The 25,948-nt window shown below is 45.4% G+C and overlaps 1 protein-coding gene across 2 annotated transcripts in view; it reads right to left on the bottom strand.

Annotated features, from left to right (window-relative positions):
- The window catches only part of ATAD5 (ATPase family AAA domain containing 5), a 422,063-nt gene that overhangs the window by 290,032 nt on the left and 106,083 nt on the right, over window positions 1–25,948 (bottom strand). For both annotated transcript variants that reach the window (XM_085617196.1, XM_085617195.1), the window contains exons 10-11: window positions 8,477–8,815; window positions 3,636–3,732 (exon numbers count right to left, since the gene is read on the bottom strand). In XM_085617196.1, coding sequence (XP_085473322.1) covers window positions 3,636–3,732; window positions 8,477–8,815 — 436 coding nt within the window. The remainder of the gene's footprint in view (window positions 1–3,635; window positions 3,733–8,476; window positions 8,816–25,948) is intronic.

Genomic DNA, 25,948 nt, shown 5'->3' with positions numbered 1-25,948 from the left:
AAAAGAAAAAAAAGAGCTTTGCTTGAACTAAGGACATGGTCCGTCATTTTACGACCCCACAATGCAACTGGTTTAGAATTCAATACCAAAGTAATACTCAGACACACATTGGTTAAATATTTGAATCCAGATCAAATGAAGAGTCATCTAAATTCCTTCCCAACTTGCTGGTGTGAATGCAAACAAGTGATACAGGCAATAACACTCTTGACTTATCAGCTTTTTTGGGAGAACTATTACACCGCATGTGCCAGAGAATCATAAATAAGGGTTTGAATGAAACAAACAATTTATTTAGGAAGAACAGCATAAAGAAAAAAATACTTATCAGCAAAGCTCTTTGAGGTGCATACGATCTAACTGCAGATTTCTCACTTTAGAAAATTCCCCAGGTGGCAGACTGATTCTGGAAACGTTTAATCAGCAGCGCTCTTGCATATTTGCTAGGTTATGCTGTGCAGCTCTGAGTTAGCTCTGTACCCTACTGGAAAGGATGGAGGGATCTGCATATAAGCACCAACCTTGCACGCTAACGTCTGTTACTTATCTTTCTATTTCTAAGCCTTTAGATGCAAAGCATCCACAAATGTTGGTATCAGTATGCAGAATACGAACATGGGACCTCTTTAGAGGTACAAAAAAAGTATTTACTGCACAGAGCATGGAGGTGGGAAGAAAGTGAGGAATCTGCAATTAAACTGATTCTCAAGCTGAACGAGCGCTCCAACGGGTACTTGCAATCACAGATTCATCACCTTAGAATACATACCAAAGCAGTACCTTCACAGGTAGAGGGTTTGTAGAGTGGACTCGGACCAAAAGTCCTACAGGACCGAGCAGGCAAAATGCCCTTACAGCCAGACCTGGCTTTGAAGACAATGGTGCTTTGGAAACTTATAAAATAATTTTTTAGGTCGCAACATGGCAGATGTGAAGGCCAGGCACTCTACAAGCCAATGGTGACAGCAGTCTTAGTCCTAGTTGAATGGGCTCTCAGACCATCCAGTGGCTACTTCTTGTCCACTGTATAGCAGCTCCTGATGTAAGAGACTATCCACCTAGACAAGGTCCTCTTCTACGCAGCCGCCGCTGCCCCCAAGCTCGCGCCGCCCGGGGGAGAACCAGTTTCAGGGCATCACCCTTCATCAGCCAGGCTAGCTTGAACCCAGTGGTTTAGTGGAAGGGTATGCCCAGATGTGGGTCCCGTGCTCACTAGACCACTGGATTAAAGCTAGCCTGGCTGATGAAGGGTGATGCCCTGAAACAGGTCCCAGGATGCCTGTTACCGGTCCAGGGAGGGCCTGGCTGTTCAGGCTGGACTGTTCCCATAAGGAACAGGGTCAAGACTGATTTGCATATGGCTGGGTCCAAACTGGGGTGGTGTGCAAAAGAATGATGGATTAAACCCAGATCCTTGTGACTGGCGGTGAATGTTTGCATTCCATCTAGCAATTGTTTTCTTGCACATGCCCAGAGAATACCACACTCTAATCCAGAGCCATTAGGAAGATTTTGACCCAGTACTTTTTGATCTTTCTGCAAACTTGGGGCAGAAGATTTAGCAAGGCGTACAGGTGTGCAGTGCTCAAATTTCAGCTGGAATCCATCTCCCAACGAAGGTTTTTGCAGAAACGTCAACAAACAAAACTTTTACCAATGTGCATTTGGCAGTGACAAAAAGAGCCAGGTAGGGTTCTCCCCACTATTGGAAGATGCCCTGTGTCACCTCATGATGTAGGTGGCACTCATGATCTGACTGAGACTACCTGCTTAACCTCTCTACTTCGGCAATCGGGGACTCTGCCAGGTGGTTTGTTATCAAGAAAATGCCATGATTGTTAGGCCTCTTGGCACAGGACCCAGAATTACACTATGCCCTACTTGTTGAAATAGAAAATGGCGGTTATGTTGAACCTGCACCAGCCTCCCCTTGATCAATAGCAGGAAGACCTTCAGAGTCAAAAGAATTGGCCACAACTCCATAAGATTAATGTGGAGCCGAGAGCAGAGCCCTCTGGTCTCCACCTCTGCCAGATGACGTCCCAAGCGCAGAGGGAAGAATGGTCACTGCTGTCAGCTATGAGTGGGGAACGGAGAGGGGCCTGGCCCGGACCAATTTTGGTCTGACAGCCACTACTGCAAATTGCGAGCCATCTCCTCTGAGATCTGGATGGCATATGTCAGATTTCATTGATGCTCGGCCTACTGGAGCTTCAGATTCCATTGCAGAGGACGCATGTGCAACTTGGCGAAGCTTACAAGAAGGATGCAGAAGACTAAAAGGACAAGAAATCTCAGAACTGCTCTCATTGTGGTCCAGGTCCATGGTTGAAATATCGTGATCAGAGCCCAAAAGTCCTGGACTGACTGCAGTGGAGGGACCAGGAAATAGCAAGAGTAATAACCCTCTTCTCTTTCCGAGTCCAGTACGCTCTCAATAGCATCCTTCCAGACCAAAGTGAAACCCGCCTGCAGAAGAATGGGAAGGTGTTTGTCTGAAATTTGCTCTGATGTAGGGGGGAATATCTGGAGGGGCAAAAAGAAAAAGGTTGGACATAGCCATGTTGAACAATTTGTAAGACCGATCTGTTGGACGGGATGGATCACCACCATGGGAGGAAATTACTGATCTTGCCCTCCACTGGATAGGCATGTATCACTACTAAGGGCAGGCTAAAGTGGGTTGGTGGCTGTTACTGCAGCGGAACAGAAATTGGAGGATTAATGTCTCTGCTGGCCAGTGCAGTGGCTGCCACACCACGGTATGCGGCCCTGAAAGGACTGGGGTGAAGGGTATACTGGTTAGGGAGACTTACTATACATAAGCCTTCTGGATAGCTTCTGAACCTGTGTGCAAACAGTTTTGCAGGGTCAACAAGCCTAAAGAACTACTTTCCTTGAAGTGTTCCAATGCAGAGACTGTCTTTTTACTGCAAAGACGTGACGCACCAAAATCCACGACGGAGGCCTGTACATTGTGGGAAATCCTGTAGAACGCATCCAACTCTTTTCAGATAAGTACAACACAAGTGCCGACTGCAGGTCCCCACACCCAACCCCACCGTCACTGTACTCTTAGTGCCGGTTTTAATTTTGTGATTGAAGTACACTATAGCCTTAAAGCCTGCCGTAGCGGGCTATACCGGCCATTAAAGGTTCGTTCCAGCATTAAAGGCCAGAGCCGAAGGTGAGACCATTAACAAGGGAGAAGGACTTTAATGCCGGGATAGCACAGCTACGGAGGGCTATAAGGCTGTTAGACTATTCCGCCACTAGAGGGCAGAATGTTCTAACAAATAAAAAAAAGGCCTCTGGAGCCCGAGGGTATTTCAATCCCTGGGGCTCCGTGAGGTCTTTGATCACAGCAAAAGCTGTGAACGACAGCATTGGAATGTTCAAGCTCCTGGATTCCTCCGGCCTTCTAATGGGCAGTAAACTCCATTGTTTCCAATGGAGCTCCCAACATTGCAATATTTTAATGTCCATTATTTCTTTTTAGATTAATGTTTTGTTTCTCCAGACTTTTCATCATTGTAATGGCATTTAGGGTCATTGTTTGTAGAGCTATTACAGTAGAGGAAGTATGTATGAGACATCAGAAACAGTTCATAACAATGTATTTTTTTTGTACTGACCTATGTATTTTCTTTATTGCACCAGAGTTCCCAATCAGCTCACTGGAGTCTTGAGGTTGATATTTTTCTGTCCACAGAACATCATCAGACACGGAATCTAATCAAAAGGAAAGTATCTTTATTAAAATGATAGGCACCTCATAGGTCATCCTACTTGCTAGTTCTTGGAACACTTAACAGACATTTCTTTTCAAAATATAAATGCATGCCTAATTAGATGTCCTTTTTTAAGATGACTTACAACTAAAATGTAATACTGGGCTGTTTCATCTTAGAAAAAAATATAGAAGTCACAAACCAACAAGCTACTTGCAACCAGCTGAAATGAAAATAAGCAATAGAGCTGTGCCTCTAAGTAGCCAGGTTGCTTCCAAGTCATGTAATGCAGTGCAGCGATTGTTAGCTGGAGTATGTAATTTAGTTCTCAATAGCCAGAGACTAATTTTTGCTGTGCTTTTCTGTTTTAGGGAACCATACCAAACACTACCTTAAAAGAAATATAGGATTCGCAAAACCTGTTTTTGGATTTGAACTCAAAAAAGGAAGTATCTGCAATAGCATGAGCCGCGGGTCCAGAGAAAGAATTGCGGTTCCTTCGTATTATCCCTATAGGTAGATCAGCAAATCCTGAACCACCCAAAAAATAATGAATTAAAAAGGAGGTACCTGAATGGTTTCAGACTTCACACTTCAAAATAACTAGTCTATTGGCTATAGCGAAAGGAAGCAAGTCTTTTAGTGGACAATGTTGCTTATCAAACTCTGAACGGATAGATATTCCGAGCCGTCTAGCACAATATCTTCAAAAAGTACAATGTCCTAACTAGAGAGCTAGCAGAGCATCAACACAGCTGGCTCAAGTTCCCAGCCTCCATCAATATAAGCTCTGGAATAAGATGCAGCTGAAATATCACAATTTCAAGAAAATGGTCAGCATCCATGCAGAAAGTCCCTGGTATGGAATTTGTTTTACTAACTGCCCCCTCCCCCGCCTCCCACACCCTATACCCTGGCAGGGTAGAGGAATGTACAAAAAGTCACCTGTACTTCGTGCAACCAAGTTTTGCAAAGTGGTCGCAGTGGCCATAGCTTGTTTGGCACCACAGGGTTGATCAAGCGTCTGTCAGCAATTCACTATAGTACATTCTTGAATGCTGAAGTACACCAAAACAAACAGAGAGACAGTAGGAAATAACAGTACCTGCTGAAGTTCTGAAAGCACAGGAAGACACCAATACGAGAAAAAAGTTACACTAACAAAAGTTCAAATCATCTGTTTAAAAAAATAAAATAGGGGAAAAAGGCTGTACTAATATACGCAAAAAAGCATATATAAATTTGTTTTAGCTTAACACAAAAAAAAGTTTCTTTTTAAGACTTAAGAAGAAAAACTAAACTAAAAAAAATGTGTGTGTACTGCGGATTGGTTGCTTTTAGTGGATTGGATGAAGGACCTGACTGGAGGCCTGGCCCAGCGGCCAATCTCTGCTGTGCACAGCTGAAGGCAATGCACAGCTGGGGTAGACTGGCCACAGTGGGTAGGGTGCAGGTTTTGGCCACCGGCCAGGTCCTGTGGACAACCACTTCTGCACAAAGGCAATATCCGCAGTGAAGTTTGGTAATTAAGTGCATAATAAAAATCATAAGATTAACTGGGGAGGGGGAAAAGAAAAAACATAACTCGCGCTACCTCCATACATGACATCACTTCACCTGACAAAACAAATTAAGGGATTTTCTGGCTGCAACAGGTTGGGCTCAGGCAAATATTCGGGCTGCAACGCAGTCAGTCATTCTTTTGTACACCATGTCACCTCAGTTTGTAACCAGCTATATGCAAATCAGCCTTCATCCTGCTCCAGTGGGAACAGTCCAGTCAGAACTATCAAGCCAGATCCTCCCTGAACTGGAACGCAAGCAAGCCAGAACCAGTTTCACATCAAGTAATTACCTATGGCTGAGATTAATTCAAGCATTCCATTCATAACCTTTCGTATACTTTTCGTATTGTTTAGTAGTCCATTTACCAGCAAGTGTTGGACTTCACATTGGACAACAGGGTGGTGTTTTGTTTGACATCACATGGGAATACGGATGGAGTTCCTCACAGGTTTTCCCCAACAAGATGACTGACAATCTCATGGACAGAAATCGCCCAGACCCCCACTCCCCCCAGGTGGCTACTGCCAAAACCAACTAGGCTAAAAGGAGAATGACAGAAAATGTAAAAATTCTAGTAAGAGGAATAGTCCCGCTGGCTCAGAGAAAACTACATCTGCTCTGTGTGAAACAAGGTTTTACCTTTGTTTTATCCAAGCCCACCTACCTCCTTGTGTTGCGCTGAACAGCATCTAATTGAGAGAACATTAGCTTGTTTCGTCTTTGTGCAATTTCAGAAAATCCTGGCAAAAAGTTGTTTAACATTTTTTGTTTTTTTAAAGCGCCCATTAGTTTAAATACAAATCAGAAGCCAAATGAATACAAGAAGCTTCAGAGAGACACAAGGTAAGGGCTTGCAAAGGCACACTCCATCACTGTCCGTGTGATAACAGGCATGGGGAGAAGCAGAGTTCCAGGCATGGGGAGAAGCAGAGTTCCAGCACGAGTAGTAGCATGCATGAATCAAGCAGAGGCCATATCTCCCGGTGTCTAGCCCCAGACAAACACCAGCTTATCCTTTTCATCCTAGGCCTTGGATGATGCCCTAACGATTACAGCTAGTTGCCCTGATCCTTAAACCATATGGGGAGTCCCTTTGGTATTTACATTCAGGTCACCTGCATTTGAAGTCATGGTTGACTTTCGATTTTAAATTCCAATGTCAAGTCCAAAGTGGTCGAGTCACTGGATGTCTTTGAGTCCCCTCTCCATCCAGCAGCCAATTTCCTCTTCATTGACTTACAGACCACTTAGATCCACAACTGGTATTTCCCTGTGACTGTGTTTAATGCAGCAAACTTTCAACAACATTTTGTACCTACAACACCACTGGACCATTGACAGGCACCTTAAAAGACAATGCTGAACTGTCCTTTGACACCTTGAATAATTTTTTGGATAAGGACAGTAGATTTTCGGAGGACTGGTTTCTGAAATGTTGTACTAAAGTGTGAGCCACACATGCTCAAACCCACTAGGTTGTTCAATCTTGCATTCAGGCCCACTAAGAAACTACGGCAGAGAACAGACGTAGCATTGCAAACATTGTACATTGTATTTCTCCATATACCCCTGTTTCCCCTATATACTGGCTCAGAAAAACAGATTAGGAACCCGAAGAGCTATGTAGAGGTCTGGAACATCTGACCAAAGGCCCTGGCCTTCCAATTTTTCTGTTTCATATGTGTACTATCCTATTTTACCATCCTCACTATAAAGATTAGATTAGATTAAATCTTATAAAGTGCTTGGTTACTCCAACAGAGTGTCCCCGCGCTAAGACAGCTCATTCCTTAACAGCAGAGCCTTATCCACCAACAAAAAAAAACCCTAATCCTCGCACAGAGGATCTATCCGCAAACAGCAGCAATTAACACCAGTCCCCCGGGGATGACTGAAAAAACAAAGTCTTACGTTTTCTATGAAACATCACTTCCGAAGGCTGCATCCTCAATTCCAAAGGCAGTTTATTCCAAGCTTTAGCTGATTGAAAGCTACCTCCCAAACGTGCCTTTTGAATATTTGGCGCTATCAACTTAGCAGTGCCCGCGGACCTAAGATTCCGGATAGGTCTGTAAGGGATAAGTAAGGGGCACAGGTAACTAGGCCCTTTCTCATTAAGAATCCTATGGCAGAAACATAGAGCTTTAAAAGTAACTCTGGCCTGCACTGGTAACCAGTGTAACTCCCTCAGGGCCGCTACCACTGGGGCGCACCTCGGGATGTTCAGTATCATCCGGGCAGCTGCCTTTTGGAATTTCTGTAACATATTCGAGTTACTTTTTGTGACCCCTAAGTAGAGGAAATTGCAGTGATCCAGATGAGATGTAACCAGGGCCTGCACAACAGTCTTTTTGGCATCTAGCGGTAGGAAATGTAGGATTTCGCGTAGCATTCTTAGAATGCCAAAACACGCGCCTGCCAGAGCTGAAATCTGTTCTGTAAAAGATAAGGAGTTGTCAAACCAGCTCCCAAATTCTTCTGTGAGGCCAGATGGAGGGCTGTTTACCGATTACCATGACCTCAGTTTTGCCTGCATTGAATTGCAGGCAGCTGACCTTCATCCAGTTAGCCAGATCACTCCGGTAGGCTTTGAATTTCCTAACTCAAGGAATCTGGTGTATCAGAGTTTCGATCTCCTAGAATAAACTTTGATGCTTGATTTCTGTATGCCCGGAAAGTGAAGGGCCCAAAGGGGATACTTTGATAATTCATTTGGTGTGCAAGAGAACATGAATCATCAATGGGCAACAATAATTAATACAGAGCAAATTAAGTTGCAAGACAAGACGTTTGAAGTCTTCACCAGCTAGCTGAAATGGGAAAATGGGTGTAGCACAAGATGATCCTGGATGAACCAAAAAATATACAAGCATAGTGTTCTAGTACATTGAAGAAAAATCAAGCTGCAAACACAAATTTACTCTAACCATCCAATTTTAGGTTCACAAAACGCAAGAAATGGTTTAAATCAAACTTCCAATTACAGAAACATACAAAATTATGAGAAAAACACCAGTAAGAAGGGAATACAAACCATGTCATTAAAGGCTGTATTGTTCTGTGATTTAACAGACTAATGTCAGATCTATTTTGCTGTAATACAAATTGCATCAAAACTGAAAAACTAATAAAAATCTGTGTTAAAAAAAGAAAAGGGAATACAAGTTAAAACCACTCACCTGAAGACATAAGTTTAGATGTAGTCACAGAGTCCTCTATCACTATAACTTCACAGTCCTCTGCTTTCTCCTCAGGAGATTCAACTTGTTTTTTCCTAGAAGAGCGACTAAGTTTGCCTTTACAGGCTGCTTCAGCTTTTACTTCACCAGAACTGCTACCTCTGCTTTTTCTCAAAGCAGGATTTTCTTCGTGCAGGATAGCTAGGTCCCCAATACTGCTGGATCCTTTCCTTCTTTTTGATTTAAGCATTTCTTGACTCTTCCTTTTATTTTCTTTCTCAGAGTCTTCAGAACACATCATCTGGCTACCAACTTCCGAATTCGGGAAATCTGTGCTTCCTAATTAATGGAAATAAAAGGCTTGTTTAATGGAAGGAAAAAAAAAAAAATATATATATATATACACACACACACGCATATATATATATATACACACACATGTATATATATATATATATATATATATATATATATATATATATATATATATATATATATATATATATATATATATAGTTACTTACACAGTAAGCATCAGTTTGTGGCATGTAGTGCTGTAGATTCACATGCCATAGGCCCGCATCTAGTGTTGGGCCCGAACGTGTGCAAGTTGTTTTTTTTTTGTAGAAAAAGTCTTCTGAGTCACGAGGTATTGTGACTTCTCCTGGTACTGGTAATGCGCAGTCATCGACTCTTTTGTTGGATTGTTTTCCGGCATGACTGGAGAGGAAAGAGCTTGAAGTAAAGTGTAGTATAAGGCGATGTCCATGCGCAAGGAGTTTTGTGATGCAATTGTGAAGAATAACCAACAAGCACAGGTGTCTGGGGCTAAGGGTGGGCGCATGTGAATCTACCGCACTGCGTGCCACAAACAGATGCTTACTGGGTAACATTTTTCGTTTGAGGCATGTGTGGCTGTAGATTCATATGCTTAGCATAGACTGTAAAGTAGCTCTCCTACACAAGCAGTGGTTAACCTGTGGGAGTTAGTTGTTTGAAAATGCGTCCATAGGACTGCTTGGTGGGCCAGTACATCTACCAAGTAATGTTTTGTAATTATATGTGGGGTAGACCATGTAGCTGCTTTACATATGTCAGCTATAGAGGATTCCTAAGAAGGCCAATGAAGCTCCTTTTTTAGGAGTGGAGTGAATTCTAGGCTTTGAGAAATCAAGAAATAGTTGGTGGCTCTTACTGAATGATTTAGCCCTATCAATGTAATACATAGGAGCTCTTTTTACGTCTAAAATACAGAGAGCCCTTACTGCAACACAGTAAGGTTGTGGAAAAAAAGACAGGTAGTTCAATAGATTAAGACGGTATTGTGAAACCACCATAGGAAGGTAGGAAAAAAGTGGGGTTGATGCAAAGTACAATTATATCTTCATGTATTTGGAAGAAAGGTTCCTCTAAGGTTAACTCCTGAAGCTCACTGACACGTCTGAGTGACGTGATGGCAATTAAGAATGTTACCCTCCAAGATGAAAATTGGAGAGGGCAGGAGTAGAAGGGTTCAAATGGAGGGCACATTTATCTTCTCAATACAATATCGAGATTCCATGTGGGAGCTATTGGAGCTCTAGGAGGAATGACTCTTAAGGTACTCTAGGAAGGCTTTGACAACTGGAATCCTGAATAGGGAAGTGTGTTGCCTATGCTGAAGCTATGTAGCTACAGCTGTTAAGTGTAGCTTTATAGATGTAAGTAAATGAAGTAAGTAACAGATAATGTCCTGTAGCTTAGCTGCTAAATGATCAATGTGATTGGATTGACAAGAGTGAACAAATCTTTTCCATTTGGCAGCATAATAGATGCGAAAAGTAGGCATGTGCGCCTCTTTAAGAATATCCATAAATTGTTGTGGGAGACTGAGGTATCCAATTTCTAAGACTTCAGGAGCCAGATTGCAAGGTTGGGTGATCTGGCGTTGAGATGTCTGATTTGTCCACGGTTCTGCGTGAGAAGGTCCTGCCTGTTGGTAGTGCCTCATTGGAGACTACTGACATTTCAAGAAGTGTGGTGAACCACGGTTGCCGTGCTCATGTGGGAGCCACTAGGATGGAGGGTGAGAGATGTCTGCTGAAGTTTGTGAATCAAATGGAAACAGTGGTAGAGGTGGAAAAGCAATAGCAAATTTCGCGGACCAACTCATCCTTAGTGCATTGCCCCTGGACTGTCGGTGTAAGAACCTGGAGGTGAAGTTTGAGCATTTAGCGTTTTCTGCTATTGTGAAGAGGTCTATATGTGGTAGTCCCCAACGCTGGAAGTACAGGAGGAGGACTTGTGGGTACAGTACCCACTCATGGAATTGTTGGTGTCTCAGGCGGAGGAACCCTGCAAAGTCGTTGTCCACTCCTAGGAGATATTACGCTTAAGGCCTTCCATTATTGCTCATACTTGTGAACTCTTATCTCCTCTCTTACCAGCTTCCTATCCTTCTATCACTTCGTTATCTCAACAACCCATCTGGCATAATAAATCTTTACAAAACAAAAATCGTCCCTTTTTTTGGAAATTTTGGCGTTCCAAAGGTGTGGTCTGGATTTCCCAACTCCTGAAGAATCAATCCCCATTATCCTTTCCCGTACTCCAATCCCAATTCTCTCTCCCTAATGTCTTTAAAACTCAATATAATCTTTTACTTCCCTCTCTTAACCAATATCTCCTTCTCCCTCCTATTTCTAATCCTCCTTCAACATGTTCTACAATTTTCCCCCTATAAGATTCCTCCCCTTCAGCATCCTATATCTGTAAGTGTTTTTTATCCAACATTGAACAACAGAAATCAAAGACTGAGTGGTCTTGGGAACAGGATCTCCTATAATGCTGGTCGACCTCCTTCTGGGACAGGTTAAGGCTTAAAATTCACAAAACCTCACGAGCCGCTAGCACCACTCAAACCCTTTATATTATTTATCAACGTCTCCTGCTCTCTCCTGCGAAATTGGCTTCTTTTTCCTCTACTACCCAATCTACCTGTTGGTCCTGTCAGTCTCCCTCCGCTAATTTGAAACACATGTTATTCGATTGCCCTCCTATTTCTCAATTCTGGCACTCTGTCTGGTCCCAAATAAAAAAGGTTTTTAAAGTCAATATACCCTTTTCCCTATCTAACATTTTCTTGGGTTCCCTTTCTCCTCAATGCCCCAGTCACCATCCTCTTTTCAATTGACAGATCTATTCATAGCTATCGCCTTCCATTTAATCACTTCAAATTGGAAGCAAGCCGATAAAGTAACAGTTAAAGCTTGGTGGAACGCTGTGTGTTTTCATGACAGACTTGATACTAACTATGTTACCCCCATCTCTCTTGCAATTAAAAGAGATTTGTTATGGCTTCCCTTTACCACATATCTCTCTTGGTTTGCTTCGCGGCATGTTTTCTCTGCAAGTGTTGTCAATACATCGGATGATGTTCGGAAGCCACCATGATTACACCTGGTTGTCTTTTTACTGTTTTTTGATGCTCTAATTTTATTGTACTGCTTATATACTGCATATTTATTCTGCTTACAGTGTTTAATTGCAATATTTTCTTTTTCAATATACATATTATAACTTATGTATCCCCTCTCCCCCCCCCATATTTTTCTCCCTATACACTTCCTTTACTCATAATTTGTTTACTCTCACCAGTATCTTCCTTGTACCCTTTTTCCACTCTTTGATATCAGTTGATTTTTATTATGTTACCATTATATTATATTTCTTTTTTCCACTGGTTTTCAATAAACTCCAACTTTCAAAAAAAAGAAAAAAATCCCCTGAGACAATTTGGTATGCCCTTTTTTATGTTCATCTGAGAGATATTGGAGTATCTCCTCCATCTCATCCCAGGGAGCAATATCATATCTAGAGAGGAGGCCAATAGAGATAGTGATGAGTCAATGACTGGCAGATCAGGAGGCCACCTTCTTTCTTGCTGTGTTCACTTTTTTATTCTTCTTATCTGGAGGAAGCGTTTCAGAAGAGGTTTGCTAATCAGCCCTTTTATATACTGTTGCCGCAACCAAAAAGCCTACTGTAAGTTGGCCTTTGCGATCTATATATACATACATACATACATACACACATTCATTGGGTGGAGCTTTATATATATATATATTTTAATCAACTCGTGGCGTTATGACCCTAGATCGGACTGCTTCACTGAAAATGTCAGTGGTGTGCCGGGGCATGCCCTTAAGCAAAGGCAGATATTGTGAGGAGCGATGAGGACAGTGCTTCCAAAAAGAAATCACCCCCCAAGGGTTCTGTATGCCGCAGCACCTTATGGAAGGCAGCAGCTCTACCTATAAAATCATGGTAGGTAGTAGTGTCATCAGGGGGAGATGGCTCGGCAGGATACAGATCGGTGTCAGTATCAGCAGATTGTTCGGCATTGTATGTATCCCAGGAGTCATTTTGTGGTGGGATATCGGAAGCGTTGCCATCATCTCCACTCCCTGTGTATGAATGTAGAGACCCCTTTAGTGAATATGTTGCAGGAGCAACTGGTGAAGCCGGTGGTGAGGGCGTATGTGGTGTGGGATTAGGTGATGGGCTGATATGTACAGGGCTTGTGGCCTTATCCCTCTTCTTTCTTTGCTTTGTTGGAATTGGAAGGCCCAATGCCTCTTCAAAAGAAATTTGCCTTTTGGGCGTCAGGTGCGGACATTGGCCAGTGTTTCGGCAGCACAGGTTTTGCCTCCGAAAGTCGACTCTGCTACAAGGCAGCAGCATACATGCATCTTCGGTGATTTTTTGGGAGCCAAGCGGAGGCTGGGCGCATCTGAAGTGGTCGTTCGGGGCAGACCATGCCAATCAAAAACAATATCGACGAGGAGTAGGTAAAGGCAGAGAAAGCAACAGCATGACTGTCAAGACGGAGCAGAAAAGCACACGTCTGAACAAAATGGCGGAAGAAAACAACCTAACAATGAAGTCAAGGACCATGCGCATTACGAGCAACAGGAGTCGTCACAATACCTCGTGACTCGAAAGACTTCTTAAAAGAAAAACAACTTGCACACATCCGAGCCCAACACTAGACGGCGGACTTATACTAAGCATGTGTATCTACAGCCACACATGCCTCAAATATATATATATATATATATATATATATATATATATATATATATATATATATATATATATATATATATATATATTTTATCTACTTGCGGTCGCCAGTAGATAGTTATAGTTACAACCTAGTTTTCATAGGAAATCTCAAAATTCTATTTTGAATAACTTTGGCGCCGGTTGACGAATCCTCGCAAAATTTTCAAAACAAATGGGGCGCTCCGTTCAGCTCCTACCTTGAAAGTCTCGGGGTGATTCGTCAAGCGGGGGCCAAGAAAAATGGGGGGGTCCCAAAACGTGTTTTCCCCATGCATTTTTCCATAGGACCTTTAGTCGCAGCTACAGCCCGAACGGCTGAACAGAATTACGTGAAATTTGGCAGAGAGGTAGCTAGAAGGTCAAGGAAGTGCCTTTTGCAGGTCTGGTGTAAATCTGTTCAGTATTTCCTGAGAAAATAGCATTTAAAAGCATATCAATATCTATACGCGCGCACCCTGCCGTGCGCGAGCGCAATTCTGATTGGTTGTTAGATGTCGGTAAACATTCGAATCGGTCGAAACCAAGAATTGTCGGCCGCCATTTTGTCTCTCGCAGTCTGAGGGGGTGAAAAAAAAAAAAGGTGGAGAACGTGAAAAGGGGGCAGAGTGGACAGTTCCTGACCCCCTAGCCTTGTTCAGGGGGTCACAGAAGGACCCCCAAGGGAGAAAAAAACTTTTTTTTTTTAAATCGCGAGGGGGGCGCACCGCGCGCGCACGGCACGCACTGCGAACCGTGACATATGTGTCTTTCTGAAAAATAAATATTTGTAATATATGTATAGCTACAGATTAATGAAAGAAGACATGGGTAAATAAGTGTCTAAATACAGTGATGTAATATCTGACGTCATCAGCAGAGGATTGCGGTCGTGTGAGTTATAGTTGCCTGCACTAACTAGAACGGGGGAATTTCATTGGTTTTTTACGAGTGAAATGTCCAGCTAACTAGAACATGTGTGAAACCTATGGTTTTTTAAGTGAATTTGCAAGGTTTTTTAAATGCTAATTCGTAACTATAACGTGTGTGAAACCTATGGTTTTTTCAGTGAATATATATATATATATATATTTATACAAAAGGGGTTGCCCCACCGTTGAGGTGCACTCGCTGGCGGCATGCAGTCGTTGAGTCAAGCGCTTCAGGGCACAACACAGGTCTCAACACTTGCCTACGCGTTTCGGGCTTGGCGCCCTTCTTCCTGGACAAACAGCAGCAGAAATGGCATACAGGTAACTTCAAAGAACATCCCCTTTTATTGGTTACAGCCATTGCATACAGGTGAGTAACCTGCTTAGAATTCTGGGACTTGAAGTTCATGAATAAACCCCTAGTGGGTCGCTGCCATCTCTGCTTACTGGAAAGTTCTTAAGAGAAACTAAAACCATCGCGCTCCTGTGTGCCTGCATGTCACACGACCTCCGCCTGCTCACGCCATGCCGTCAAGTGAACAGCTGCGAACCCCCTTGGATCCCGGGGTGGTGCGCCTCGTGACCTGGGCTGGCCACAAACATTTAGCGCAATTCTGATTGGTTGTTAGATGTCAGTAAAACATTCGAATCGGTCGAAACCAGGAAGTGTCGGCCGCCATTTTGTCTCTCGCAGTCTGAGGGGGTGAAAAAAAAAAAGGTGGAGAACGTGAAAAGGGGGCAGAGTGGACAGTTCCTGACCCCCTAGACTCGTTCAGGGGGTCACAGAAGGAGGCGCACGGATAGATATATATCCACTACTTTCCGTAGTTTCGTCGAGTCCGCCCGATTCTGGTGCCGGTCCCCAACAGTACAGACACGGACCTCGGTCTTAGTGCAATTTTTTATTTACAAATCTTGCGTGCTAGTCGCCATAACGTTTCGGCTCCACCTGAGAGTGTGTGTGTGTGTGTATATATATATATATATATATATATATATATATATATATATATATATATATATATATATACACACCACCGAAGAAGGAGCACCATTGCTGACCCGAATTGGACCGTTGTTGTATTTTGGTGAAAAGCCGTTTAGGGTCAGTGGGTGCCGCCAGAGACTGAACTTTGGATGGACTCCAGCACGCAAATTTGGTGTGCGAGGGAGCAGGTGACCAAAGCAAATAAAAAACTTTGATGGCATCATCCACCAGAGGGCAATGATTTAAGGACAATCTGGGCACTACAAATACCATCATGCTTTGATGTGAGCCGATCGAGGCGCCCACCAGGGGGCAAACACTAGAAACAAAAGCAACTGTTTGTGAGTGCTCAGAGAGTCTGCCGATGCCGTGGTATTCCTCGGATGAAGGTCACTGCGTGACCGAAATGCATAAGGAACTGCCGGTTTTTTAATAAAATTGGTCACCATAAGGAGTGCGACTCTTCCTTTCTTAGGTGAGAGGATTGAGATAGATATATATATATATATATATATATATGCTACTTACCAGTATGCATCTGTTCTTGGCATGTAGAGCTGCAGATCTATACACTGTGCATAGATCGCCATCTGGTGTTGGGCCCGGATGTTTGCAGTTTGTTTTTCCTCTTGGAAAGTCTTTGGAAGTCACGAGTTCGGAGACTCCTCCCTTGGTTCGTATTGCGCATGGGCTTCGGCTCCATCCTCAGATTGTTTTTCGCCAGCAGGGAAAGATGGAGCGTAGTGGTAACAGTAAAGAAACCCATGTGTGTTGTATCTAAATAAGATAAGACTGGAACAGATACAGGTAGCCGGGGAGGTGGGTGGGCGTGTATAGATCTGCAGCTCTACATGTCAAGAACAGATGCATACTGGTAAGTAGCATATTCCGTTCGAGGCATATGAGCTGCAGATTATACACTGTGCATAGATTATACAGCAGTACCAAACCCTAGCGGCGACCACCGGCATCCGTTGCAGTTGTTTGGAACAGTGTTTTTAGTACAGCCTGGCCCACACTAGCTTGTTGCTTGGTTTGCACATCTACACAGTAATGTTTTGTGAACGTGTGCGGTGTTGACCATGTGGCTGCTTTGCATATGTCATCTAGTGGTATGTTTCCTAGAAAAGCCATAGAAGCCCCTATCTTTCTTGTAGAGTGGGCTTTAGGGGGAACAGATAGCGTTCGTTTTGCTTTGTGGTAGCAAATCTGTATGCATTTTACAATCCACCTAAGCTATCCCTGATTTAGAAATAGGGTTGCCTTTATGTGGTGGAGAGAAGGAGACAAATAGCTGTTTGGTTTTCCTGAAAGGTTGTGTACGTTGGATGTAGTAAAGTAAAGCCCTTTTTACATCCAGTGTGTGTAACGCTCTTTCCGCAACAGTTTGAGGTTGTGAGAAAAAGACTGGTAATTCTACCGACTGGTTTAGATGGAATGGAGAAATGACTTTGGGTAGAAATTTTGGGTTGGTGTGGAGTACAACCTTGTTCTGATGCATTTGGAGAAAAGGTTCCTGTATAGTGAGTGCTTGTATTTCACTTACCCTTCTGAGGGCAGTGATGGCCACTAGAAAAGCTGTTTCCATGTGAGAAATTGGAGCTCACATTTATGTAATGGTTCGAAAGGGGGTACCATTAACCGTGTGAGAACTATATTCAAATTCCAGACAGGTGAGGGTAGTACTCTGGGTGGAATTACTCTTTTGAGGCCTTCCATGAAGGCCTTGATGGCAGGCACTCTGAAGAGTGATAGGTGCTGCCTGTTCTGTAAGTAAGCAGCAATGGCAGCGAGGTGTAACCTAATGGAAGTATATGCTAGGTTACACCTTTGTAAGTGGAGTAAATAACATATGATGTGCTGTATGGACACATTTAAAGGATGGATTTTGTTGTTGTGGCAGTAAACAACAAATCTTTTCCACTTTGCAGCATAGCATGCCCTAGTAGTAGGGCGTCTAGCTTCCCTGATAATGTTCATGCAATCAGGGGGAAGGTTAAGGTATCCGAATTCTAGGACCTCAGGAGCCAGATCGCAAGGTTGAGCTGAGCTGGGTCCGGGTGCCTGATCTCTCCATGGTTCTGGGTTAGGAGGCATGGTGAGAGGTGTAGCTTTTGGTGTGGTACTACTGAGAGTTCCAGCAGTGTGGTGTACCACGGTTGTCTGGCCCATGTTGGAGCTACTAGGATCCGTGTTAGGGAATGCTGTTGTAGCTTTCGCACCACTAATGGAATTAGTGGGAGAGGTGGAAAAGCGTATGCAAATTTGTTTGACCAGTTCATCCATATCGCATTGCCTTTGGACAATGGGTGTGGATATCTGGCGGCGAAGCTTGGGCACTTTTTGTTTTCGTGGGTGGCGAAGAGGTCTATGTGTGGATGCCCCCACTTCTGAAAGAACGGGTGAAGAACTTGTGGGTGAAGTTCCCACTCGTGGATCTGCTGCTTCTGTCTGCTGAGCAGATCTGCCACAGTGTTTTGGACTCCTGGGACGTGTTGGGCCAGGAGAAAGATTTTTGGTGGAATTGCCCGTCTCCACATGCTCTGTGCTAGCTGAGAGAGCTGTGGAGAGTGTGTGCCCCCCTGCTTTTGAATGTAGTATTTGGCAGTCATGTTGTCTGTGCGAATGAGGACTGCCTTGCCTGAAATCTGCGTCTAGAAGGATTTTAGGGCGAGGAAGATTGCTAGTAACTCCAGATGGTTGATGTGGAGTAACTTATGTTGTGGCGTCCATGTGCCCTGTGCTGTGAGATGTAACAGATGAGCTCCCCAGCCGGAGAGCGATGAGTCTGTTAGGATTATTTGTGGGACCGGGTCCAGGAACGGTCGACCTCTGGAAAGGTTTGTGGTGTTCCACCACTGCAGAGAGCGATGGGTGCGACCGTCTACCAACACCAGATCTGCCAGTTGTCCCTGGGCCTGGTTCCACTGGCGCGCTAAGCACTCTTGGAGTGAACGCATCTGGAGTCTTGCATGGGGCACTATGAAGATGCAAGAGGCCATCATCCCTATCAGTTGCATAAACACTCTTGCTGGGAGAGAGTGTTGAGATATGAATTTTTGACGCAGAGCCTGTATCTTTGCAATCCTGGCAGGATTGGGATAGGCTATGGCTTTTGAGGTGTCTATGGTGGCACCGAGGTATTGTTTTGTGTGTGATGGTACCAGGTGGGATTTTTGATGGTTCACCGTGAACCCTAGCTGGTGGAGTAGTTGAACTGTAGCGGCGGTATGTTGCACACATTGTTCGTAGGACGTGGCTTTTATTAGCCAGTCGTCCAGATACGGGAAGACGTGAATGTGCTGTCTTCTGAGGTGTGCAGCCACTACTGCTAGGCACTTGGTGAATACCCTTGGTGCTGTTGTTTCCCGAACGGGAGCACGTTGAACTGGTAGTGTTGCCCGTCCACCACAAATCGGAGGTACTTTCTGTGAGACTGGTGTACTGGGATAAGAAAGTATGCGTCTTTCAAGTCCAGAGTGGTGAGAAAATCGTTCTGGGAGAACCTGTTGAAGAGTTACCATGTGAAAATGGTCTGAATGTATGTAAGTGTTTAGAGGTCTGAGATCTAGGATAGGTCGTAGAGTCTCGTATATGTCTTTGGAATCAGAAAGTACAGGGAGTAGACCCCTAAATTTTGCTGATTTATGGGGGCCTGCTCTATGGCTCCTTTTTGCAGGAGGGAGATCACCTCCTGTTTTAGCAGTGCAGTATGTTCTTGAGACATAGGGCGGTGCCTGGGTGGAATGTTTGGGGGGGCAGATGTTAGTTCTAAGCAATACCCTGACTGAAGAATTTGTGTCACCCATCTGTCTGAGGTGATGGTCTCCCAGACGTGAAGGAAATGTTGTATTCTGCCCCCGACCGGAGTGGAATGGTCTAGAGGGAGCGGGGGAAAGTCATTGGGTAGTTGGTGTGGCAGAGCGGGCGGTATTTGTCTTGCCTCTGCCCTTATTATTATTGCCTCTGTATCCGCCTCTTTGATAACCCTTTGTGAAGGTAGATTGAGGAGGGGATTTGTAGGACGTGGATGCACTATCCGAGGAGTAGCCTCTGCCCGTGCCTCGAAAGGAAGAGCGGCGAAAGGAGCGCCTAGGAGTGTGTGACTGTAGGGCTCCCATGGATTTCGCCGTGTCAGTATCTTTTTTCATCTTTGAGGGCTTCATCAACTTTTGGGCCAAATAGATGATCTTGGTCGAATGGGTGATTTAATATAGAGGCTTGTACCTTGGGTTTAAAACCTGAAACTCTGAGCCAGGCATGGCGACGTAGAAGGACACTGGTGTTTATGGCCCTGGAGGCTGTATCTGCTGCATCTAGGGCACAGCGAATAGAGGTATTAGTTATTATTTTTCCCTCTTGGATCAATTCATTGGCCCTTCTTATGTTTTTCAGGGAGATGGTGCATGATGGTCTCTAACTCATCATAATGCGCCCTGTCGTATCTGGCCAATAGCGCTTGCGTGTTGGCGATACGCCATATGTTGGCGGCTTGTGACGCAGTGCGCTTCCCTGACGCGTCTAGGAGCTTGGACTCTTTGTCAAGTGGTGGTGCTTCGCCTGACGCCTGAGAATTTGAGCGCTTCCTAGCTGTAGATACCACTAGGGAATCCAATGGTGCAGGGCCTTTAATATATGAAGGGTCTGTGGGGACGGCTTTGTATTTTTTCTCTATACGGGGGTTTAGGACCCTGGCCCTGACTGGGTCTTTAAAGACCTCCGGTGCATGTTTAATCACCCCTTTTAACATAGGTAGGATGGCAGTAGACCTATGTGCGTTGTCAGAGGTGTCTAGGAGAAAATCCTCCTCCACTGGGTCAGTATGTAACTCCACCCCGTGGTAGTGTGCCGCCCTTTGTAATAGGTGGTGAAAACCTAAGGAATCTTCCGGTGGGGATGGCCTAGATGGGTAAAGGTCATCCTGTGGGACATCTGGGATGTCCGGATTATTATAGTCGTCCCATGGGTCTGGAGATCCAGTAGGGGTGGGGTCTTGTGGCACATCTGCTGGATCATAATATGGGTCTCCTAAATCGTCTGGGACAGGAGACAAGGTTGGGGAGCGATGAGGCGGGGGTGGAGAGGGTGGGGGTGGAGAGGGTGGAGGTGGGGAGGGTGGAGGAGGTGAAGGCACTCTGAAAGGGGAGGTAGCAGTGTCTTTCCTTTTTGGAGGTGGAGGTGGAGCTGGTTTGTCCAAGTGTCTTTTTTGTAGACAATGTCAAATGTCCAGTTTTTGGATCCTTGGTGAGTGTCTTTTGGAGAGGATCCGGTGTGAAAAGTTCTTGCGACCCTGGTTGTTCGGTCGGCGTCGAAGTTTTCGGGGCCGACGGCTTTTTAGGCTTGTCTAAGCCGGGCTTCTTTGGGACCTCCGATTTTTTGGTCGGTGCAGAAGAAGGCTTCGGCACGGGAGTGTCGGTGCCGAGGGCCTTGTGGTGTTTGGTCGGCACCGGAAGGGCAGGTTTCGACACCGAAGGCTTTGGTACTGGGTTCGGTGTGGAGATGGAGGCCGATCTTTTCTTCGGTGCCGAAGGGTGTTTTTCGGTACCGCTGGTCGGCTGACTCGAGCCCGAGCTGCCGGAAGGCTTAATAGGCTTCTTTACCGGGCCCGAAGGTGGGGTGTGAGAAGCAGTATCCTTGGTCTTGCCTAGGCCCGAAGGCGAAGATGTGACCGAAGCCTTTTTGGGTATCGGCGTGGGTGTGGGAGGGGGTATTGTACTCACGACCCTCTGCGCCGGGGGTGATGTCCTCCACATCGGAGTCGTCGGCCTCGGAAGCACTGACGAGGTCGTCGTCCTCTTCTTCGATGTTCTGCTGTCCCGGAGCTTCGACGTCGTCCCCGAAGATGTCGACTGGAGCGGAGGTCGAGGTGTGCGCCATGTTGCGTCTAGCCCGTCGATCTCGAATAGTCTTTTTAGAGCGAAAAGACTTGCAGGCGGGACAGTCTCCAGCCTCGTGTTCAGGGGAGAGGCAGAGGTTGCACACCTCGTGGAGATCGGTGTGGGGAAACTTGGACCCACATCGAGGGCACTTCTTGAAAGGAGTTCTTTCCATCAGCCGAGACCGGAGCCGGAATAGGCCCGAAGGCCGCTGTCGTCGACGACCGGAATCGAAGAAGTGCCGAAGAGAAGGTATTAAGATTATTTATTATCTGAAGGAGCTCGATAAGCGAGGATTTTGCGTCGATCGTTGAACTGGAAAGTTCGGAACCGGAGCACGAAGTATTACATCCGAGCCCGATGGCGGAAAAAAACAATCTGAGGATGGAGCCGAAGCCCATGCGCAATACGAACCAAGGGAGGAGTCACCGAACTCGTGACTTCCAAAGACTTTGCAAGCGGAAAAACAAACTGCAAACATCCGGGCCCAACACCAGATGGCGATCTATGCACAGTGTATAATCTGCAGCTCATATGCCTCGAATATATATATATATATATATTACCTACTGGCGGTCGCCAGTAGGTAGTTATAGTTAGGACCACGTTTCCATAGGAAATCCGCAACATTCTATTTTGAATAACTTTGGCGCCGGTCAACGAATCCTCGCGAATTTTTCAAAATAGGTGGGGCGCTACGCTCCGCTCCTACCCTGAAAGTCTCGGGGGGATTCGTCGAGCGGGGGCTGAGATAAAAGGGGGGTCCCAAAACGCGTTTTTCCCATGCATTTTTCCATAGGACCTTTAGACACAGCTACAGCCCGAACGGCTGAACAGAATTACTTGAAATTTGGCAGAGAGGTAGCCATAAGGTCAAGGAAGTGCCTTTTGCAGGTCTGGTGTAAATCTGTTCAGTATTTCCGGAGAAAATAGCATTTAAAAGCATATATATATCTATATGCGCGCAGGGTGCGCGCACCGTGCGAGCACCGTGCGAGCACCCTAACGTGCGCGAGGGTAATTCGGATTGGTGGTTACATGTTAGTCAACGTTCAAATCGGTCGAAATCAGGAAGTGTCGGCCGCCATTTTGTTTGTTTTCAGTGCGAGAGTGAAAAAGCAAGGTGGCGAACGTGAAAAGGGGGCAGGGTAGAGAGTTCCTGACCCCCTAGCCTTTGTCAGGGGGTCCCTGAAGGACCCCGAAGGCAAAAAAAAAGTATTTTTTTTTTTTAAAAATCGCGGGGGTGCGCGCACAGTGCGCGCACCCTGAAAAACACATGACGCAGGGTGAAAACCAAAAAAATAAAAAAAATAACTTTTTAATACGTAGTTTATTGTAAAATAAATATATAAAAAAATACATAAATAAATTAGCATTTAAAAAAACGTACAAATTCACTTAAAAAACCATAGGTTTCACACATGTTATAGTTAGCTGGACATTTCACTCATAAAAAACCAATGAAATTCCCCCGTTATAGTTACTGCAGGCAACTATAACTCACGCGACCGCAATCCTCTGCTGATGACGTCAGATATTACATCACTGATGACATATGTGTCTTTCTGAAAAATAAATATTTGTAATATATGTATAGCTAAAGATTAATGGAAGAAGACATGGGTAAATAAGTGTCTAAATACAGTATTAGCATCAGCAGAGGATTACGGTCGCGTGAGTTATAGTTGCCTGCAGTAACTATAACGGGGGAATTTCATTGGTTTTTTATGAGTGAAATGTCCAGCTAACTATAACATGTGTGAAACCTATGGTTTTTTAAGTGAATATATATATATATATATATATATACACACACATATACACACACACACATATACACACACACACACACACACACACACACAATATATAGATACATAAATAAAAACAAATGAAATCATGTTCGATAAGTAAAATAGGTAACTCACCCCAAGACAGCAACGAACCAATACCTTAATTAGGCTAACAAAATCACCGATTTACGTGCCTTTGTGACCTACAATCACTGTAGCAGGCAGAATCAAATTCTATGTCAGGACCGGAGGCTTCGGATTATGGTTTACTCTCTCTTCGCTTTATTATGAGGAAAAACACAGCCGCCAGAGAGATATCACAGTACTCATTAAACATTAACTACAGAAAAAACTACAACTCCCTACAACCAGGGAGACATTCTGATGCGTAGTCCATCAACTGCTTCCATGAATCTTAATACAAAGTCCTCTGTCTGTCTCCTCCCTTCCTCTTTCTTCACTGCTTCGCAGCCAGTTAAGTGCTCTCTTTACCTTCTCTTATAATGTTTAAACAATGAATGATCTTGCCCAGTTTTGTAGTATCGTATTTCGGATTGTACCGCTTGTGTTAATACTTGCCGATTCCTTTTCAGAGCCCCTGCCGGCCGCGGGAACGCTTGTCACGCCTCACGCGGCCGGCTTCCCTGCTGGTGCGGCGTCATCTGCGGCCACTAGGGGGACTCACCCGTCTCGTTGCTCTCGCATCGCGGCTATTCAGATGAGGAGCACGCCGCGAGAGTAACGAACGCCGAGCCTTGTCCCCGTACTCTGCCTCACCAAGACGTCCGCGAAGCGGATTGTATTGCTTGCATTCTTTTGATAACGCCCCGGCAGGGGTCCGTAGTGCGGGATTGTACCCGCGGTGAACGTGCTAGTCAGTGCAGTAAGCACCTATTATATCTCACGCATTGAGCGAGCTAAATAACGGCTTGGGCACCAAAGCTATTATAAATGCGCTGGGGGGCAGACACCCGGTCAGGTTTAGAGTGTTTGAGCGCGTTGTGGGTTGTGGTGCGGCCCGATCTGTGGTCCTTAGGGCTACCCTAATTTTTGCAGCCTCCGGCCTGCCCCTAATATTTTTTACCTGCGTGTGTTGGGTGTGTTCTGTTGATGCTTCCATTTACAGGGAGGTTAATGAGGTGGTGGGGCCTATGGAGCAGCGCCTCGGACAGAATAGTTCAGGAGTGTAACAGGTTGGCGGCAGTGCGCAGAGGCACCACGCCAGCCCCTGGCGATAGTCATGAGGACGCCTCCCCACCCCCCAAGAAACAGCGTCCGGTGTGGATGTGAACGCTTTTGCGCGCCTTAAGACGGCGCTTTTAACGAAAGCGGCATCGACAGTCCCCCTCCCTCCGTCGGAGGGAACGCCCCAGGATATCCCCATCCCCCTGCCACGGACAAGGACACTCAGGGGGATACCGACGAGGAAGCGGGGTCCTCTCGCCCTTGGCGTCCGACTCCGGCTGATGCAGACATGCTCAATTCCAACGACATTATGCATCCCCGGTTGTCGGCTTGGGTCCCGGGGGATAAAGTTGTTCGTTTCCTTGCAAACCGCCTCCGCAAGCCTCTTGAGAAGAAGGCGCGGAGTTGTTTAAGAGCAGAGTGTCCGAGACCCTCTCTGCCTGATAAGATCGCGTTTACGCCAGAGTTGAACTCTAAAATGGCCACTTTTTTAGCAAAGTATGTGAAAGACCCTCGGAAGGGCATAGATAGTTCTTGGCGGTCCTGTCAGGACAAACTCCTTGATGCCATCGGTCCAATGGCAAAAATCTTGGACATGGCGGAGGAAGCTAAAGTGACAGGTTCGACAATATTGCCAGAAGTCCTATCTAATTGGGCACAGCACGCCATCATTTTTATGGGGGAACGCGAATTGCACTCTTTCAACCGAGCGTCGCCATTTGTTGTTAATTAAATTAGATCCCAAGCTTGGGGATCTAGCTTCTTCGGAAGCTGGGGCAGTGGCCCAAGGGGGCCTCTTTGGTGAACGATTCGTTAAAGAGCTTGGTAAATTTGTCTCTACTTTTACCTCGTTGGACAAGGCCCAGTCCAGTATTAAAAGTGTGTTTACCCAGCGGGTTTTCCGCTGGGCCGGTCGAGGCAGGGGCCGCTCGTCCGGTCGTGGATTCCAACAAAACCCTTCAGGGGACAAGGCTCTGGTCGCGGCCAATATAATTCGACCGCGAACTACAACAACTTTTATCCAATGAGAGGACAGCGTTTCAGAGGCCGTAGAGGTTTCAAGTCCAATTCCGGTGGCGGAAATTCAAACCGTGAGTGTGCTTCCCGCAGATCAGATTCGTATAGGGGGGCGACTAGTGTTCTTTCAGGACGCTTGGGCAGCGTTAACCTCCGATGCATGGGTCCTCCAGACCGTTCAAGGCTTTCATGTGGAGTTTCTAGACAACCCTCAACAGGAGACGCGGCCTCGTCCGCTACATTTCAGCCCCCTAGACGCACAGTTGATCGACGAAGAGGTCTCCGAGTTGCTCCACAAGGGAGCCATTTGTCGCTCAACATTGCATCCCCACGGATTTCTCAGCAAAATATTCCTGGAAGACAAAGCCAACAGGGTTCGGCGACCCGTAATCGATCCCAAGGAATTCAATGCTTGGTTGGTGTATTGCCATTTCAAGATGGAGGGAATTCATCTGCTGCGCGATCTTCTGCGACCATCCGATTGGATGGCACGTCTGGACTTAAAAGATGCCTACCTGGTAATTCCCATTCATCCACACCACCGACGGTTCCTGCAGTTTTGTTGGGGGGGGGGGGGGGGGGGGGCGTCTGGTGAACGA

The sequence above is a fragment of the Triturus cristatus genome, chromosome 7 (assembly GCF_964204655.1).
Source record: "Triturus cristatus chromosome 7, aTriCri1.1, whole genome shotgun sequence".
Taxonomy (NCBI): Eukaryota; Metazoa; Chordata; class Amphibia; order Caudata; family Salamandridae; genus Triturus; species Triturus cristatus.
This window is presented reverse-complemented; position numbering and strand designations above follow the sequence as displayed.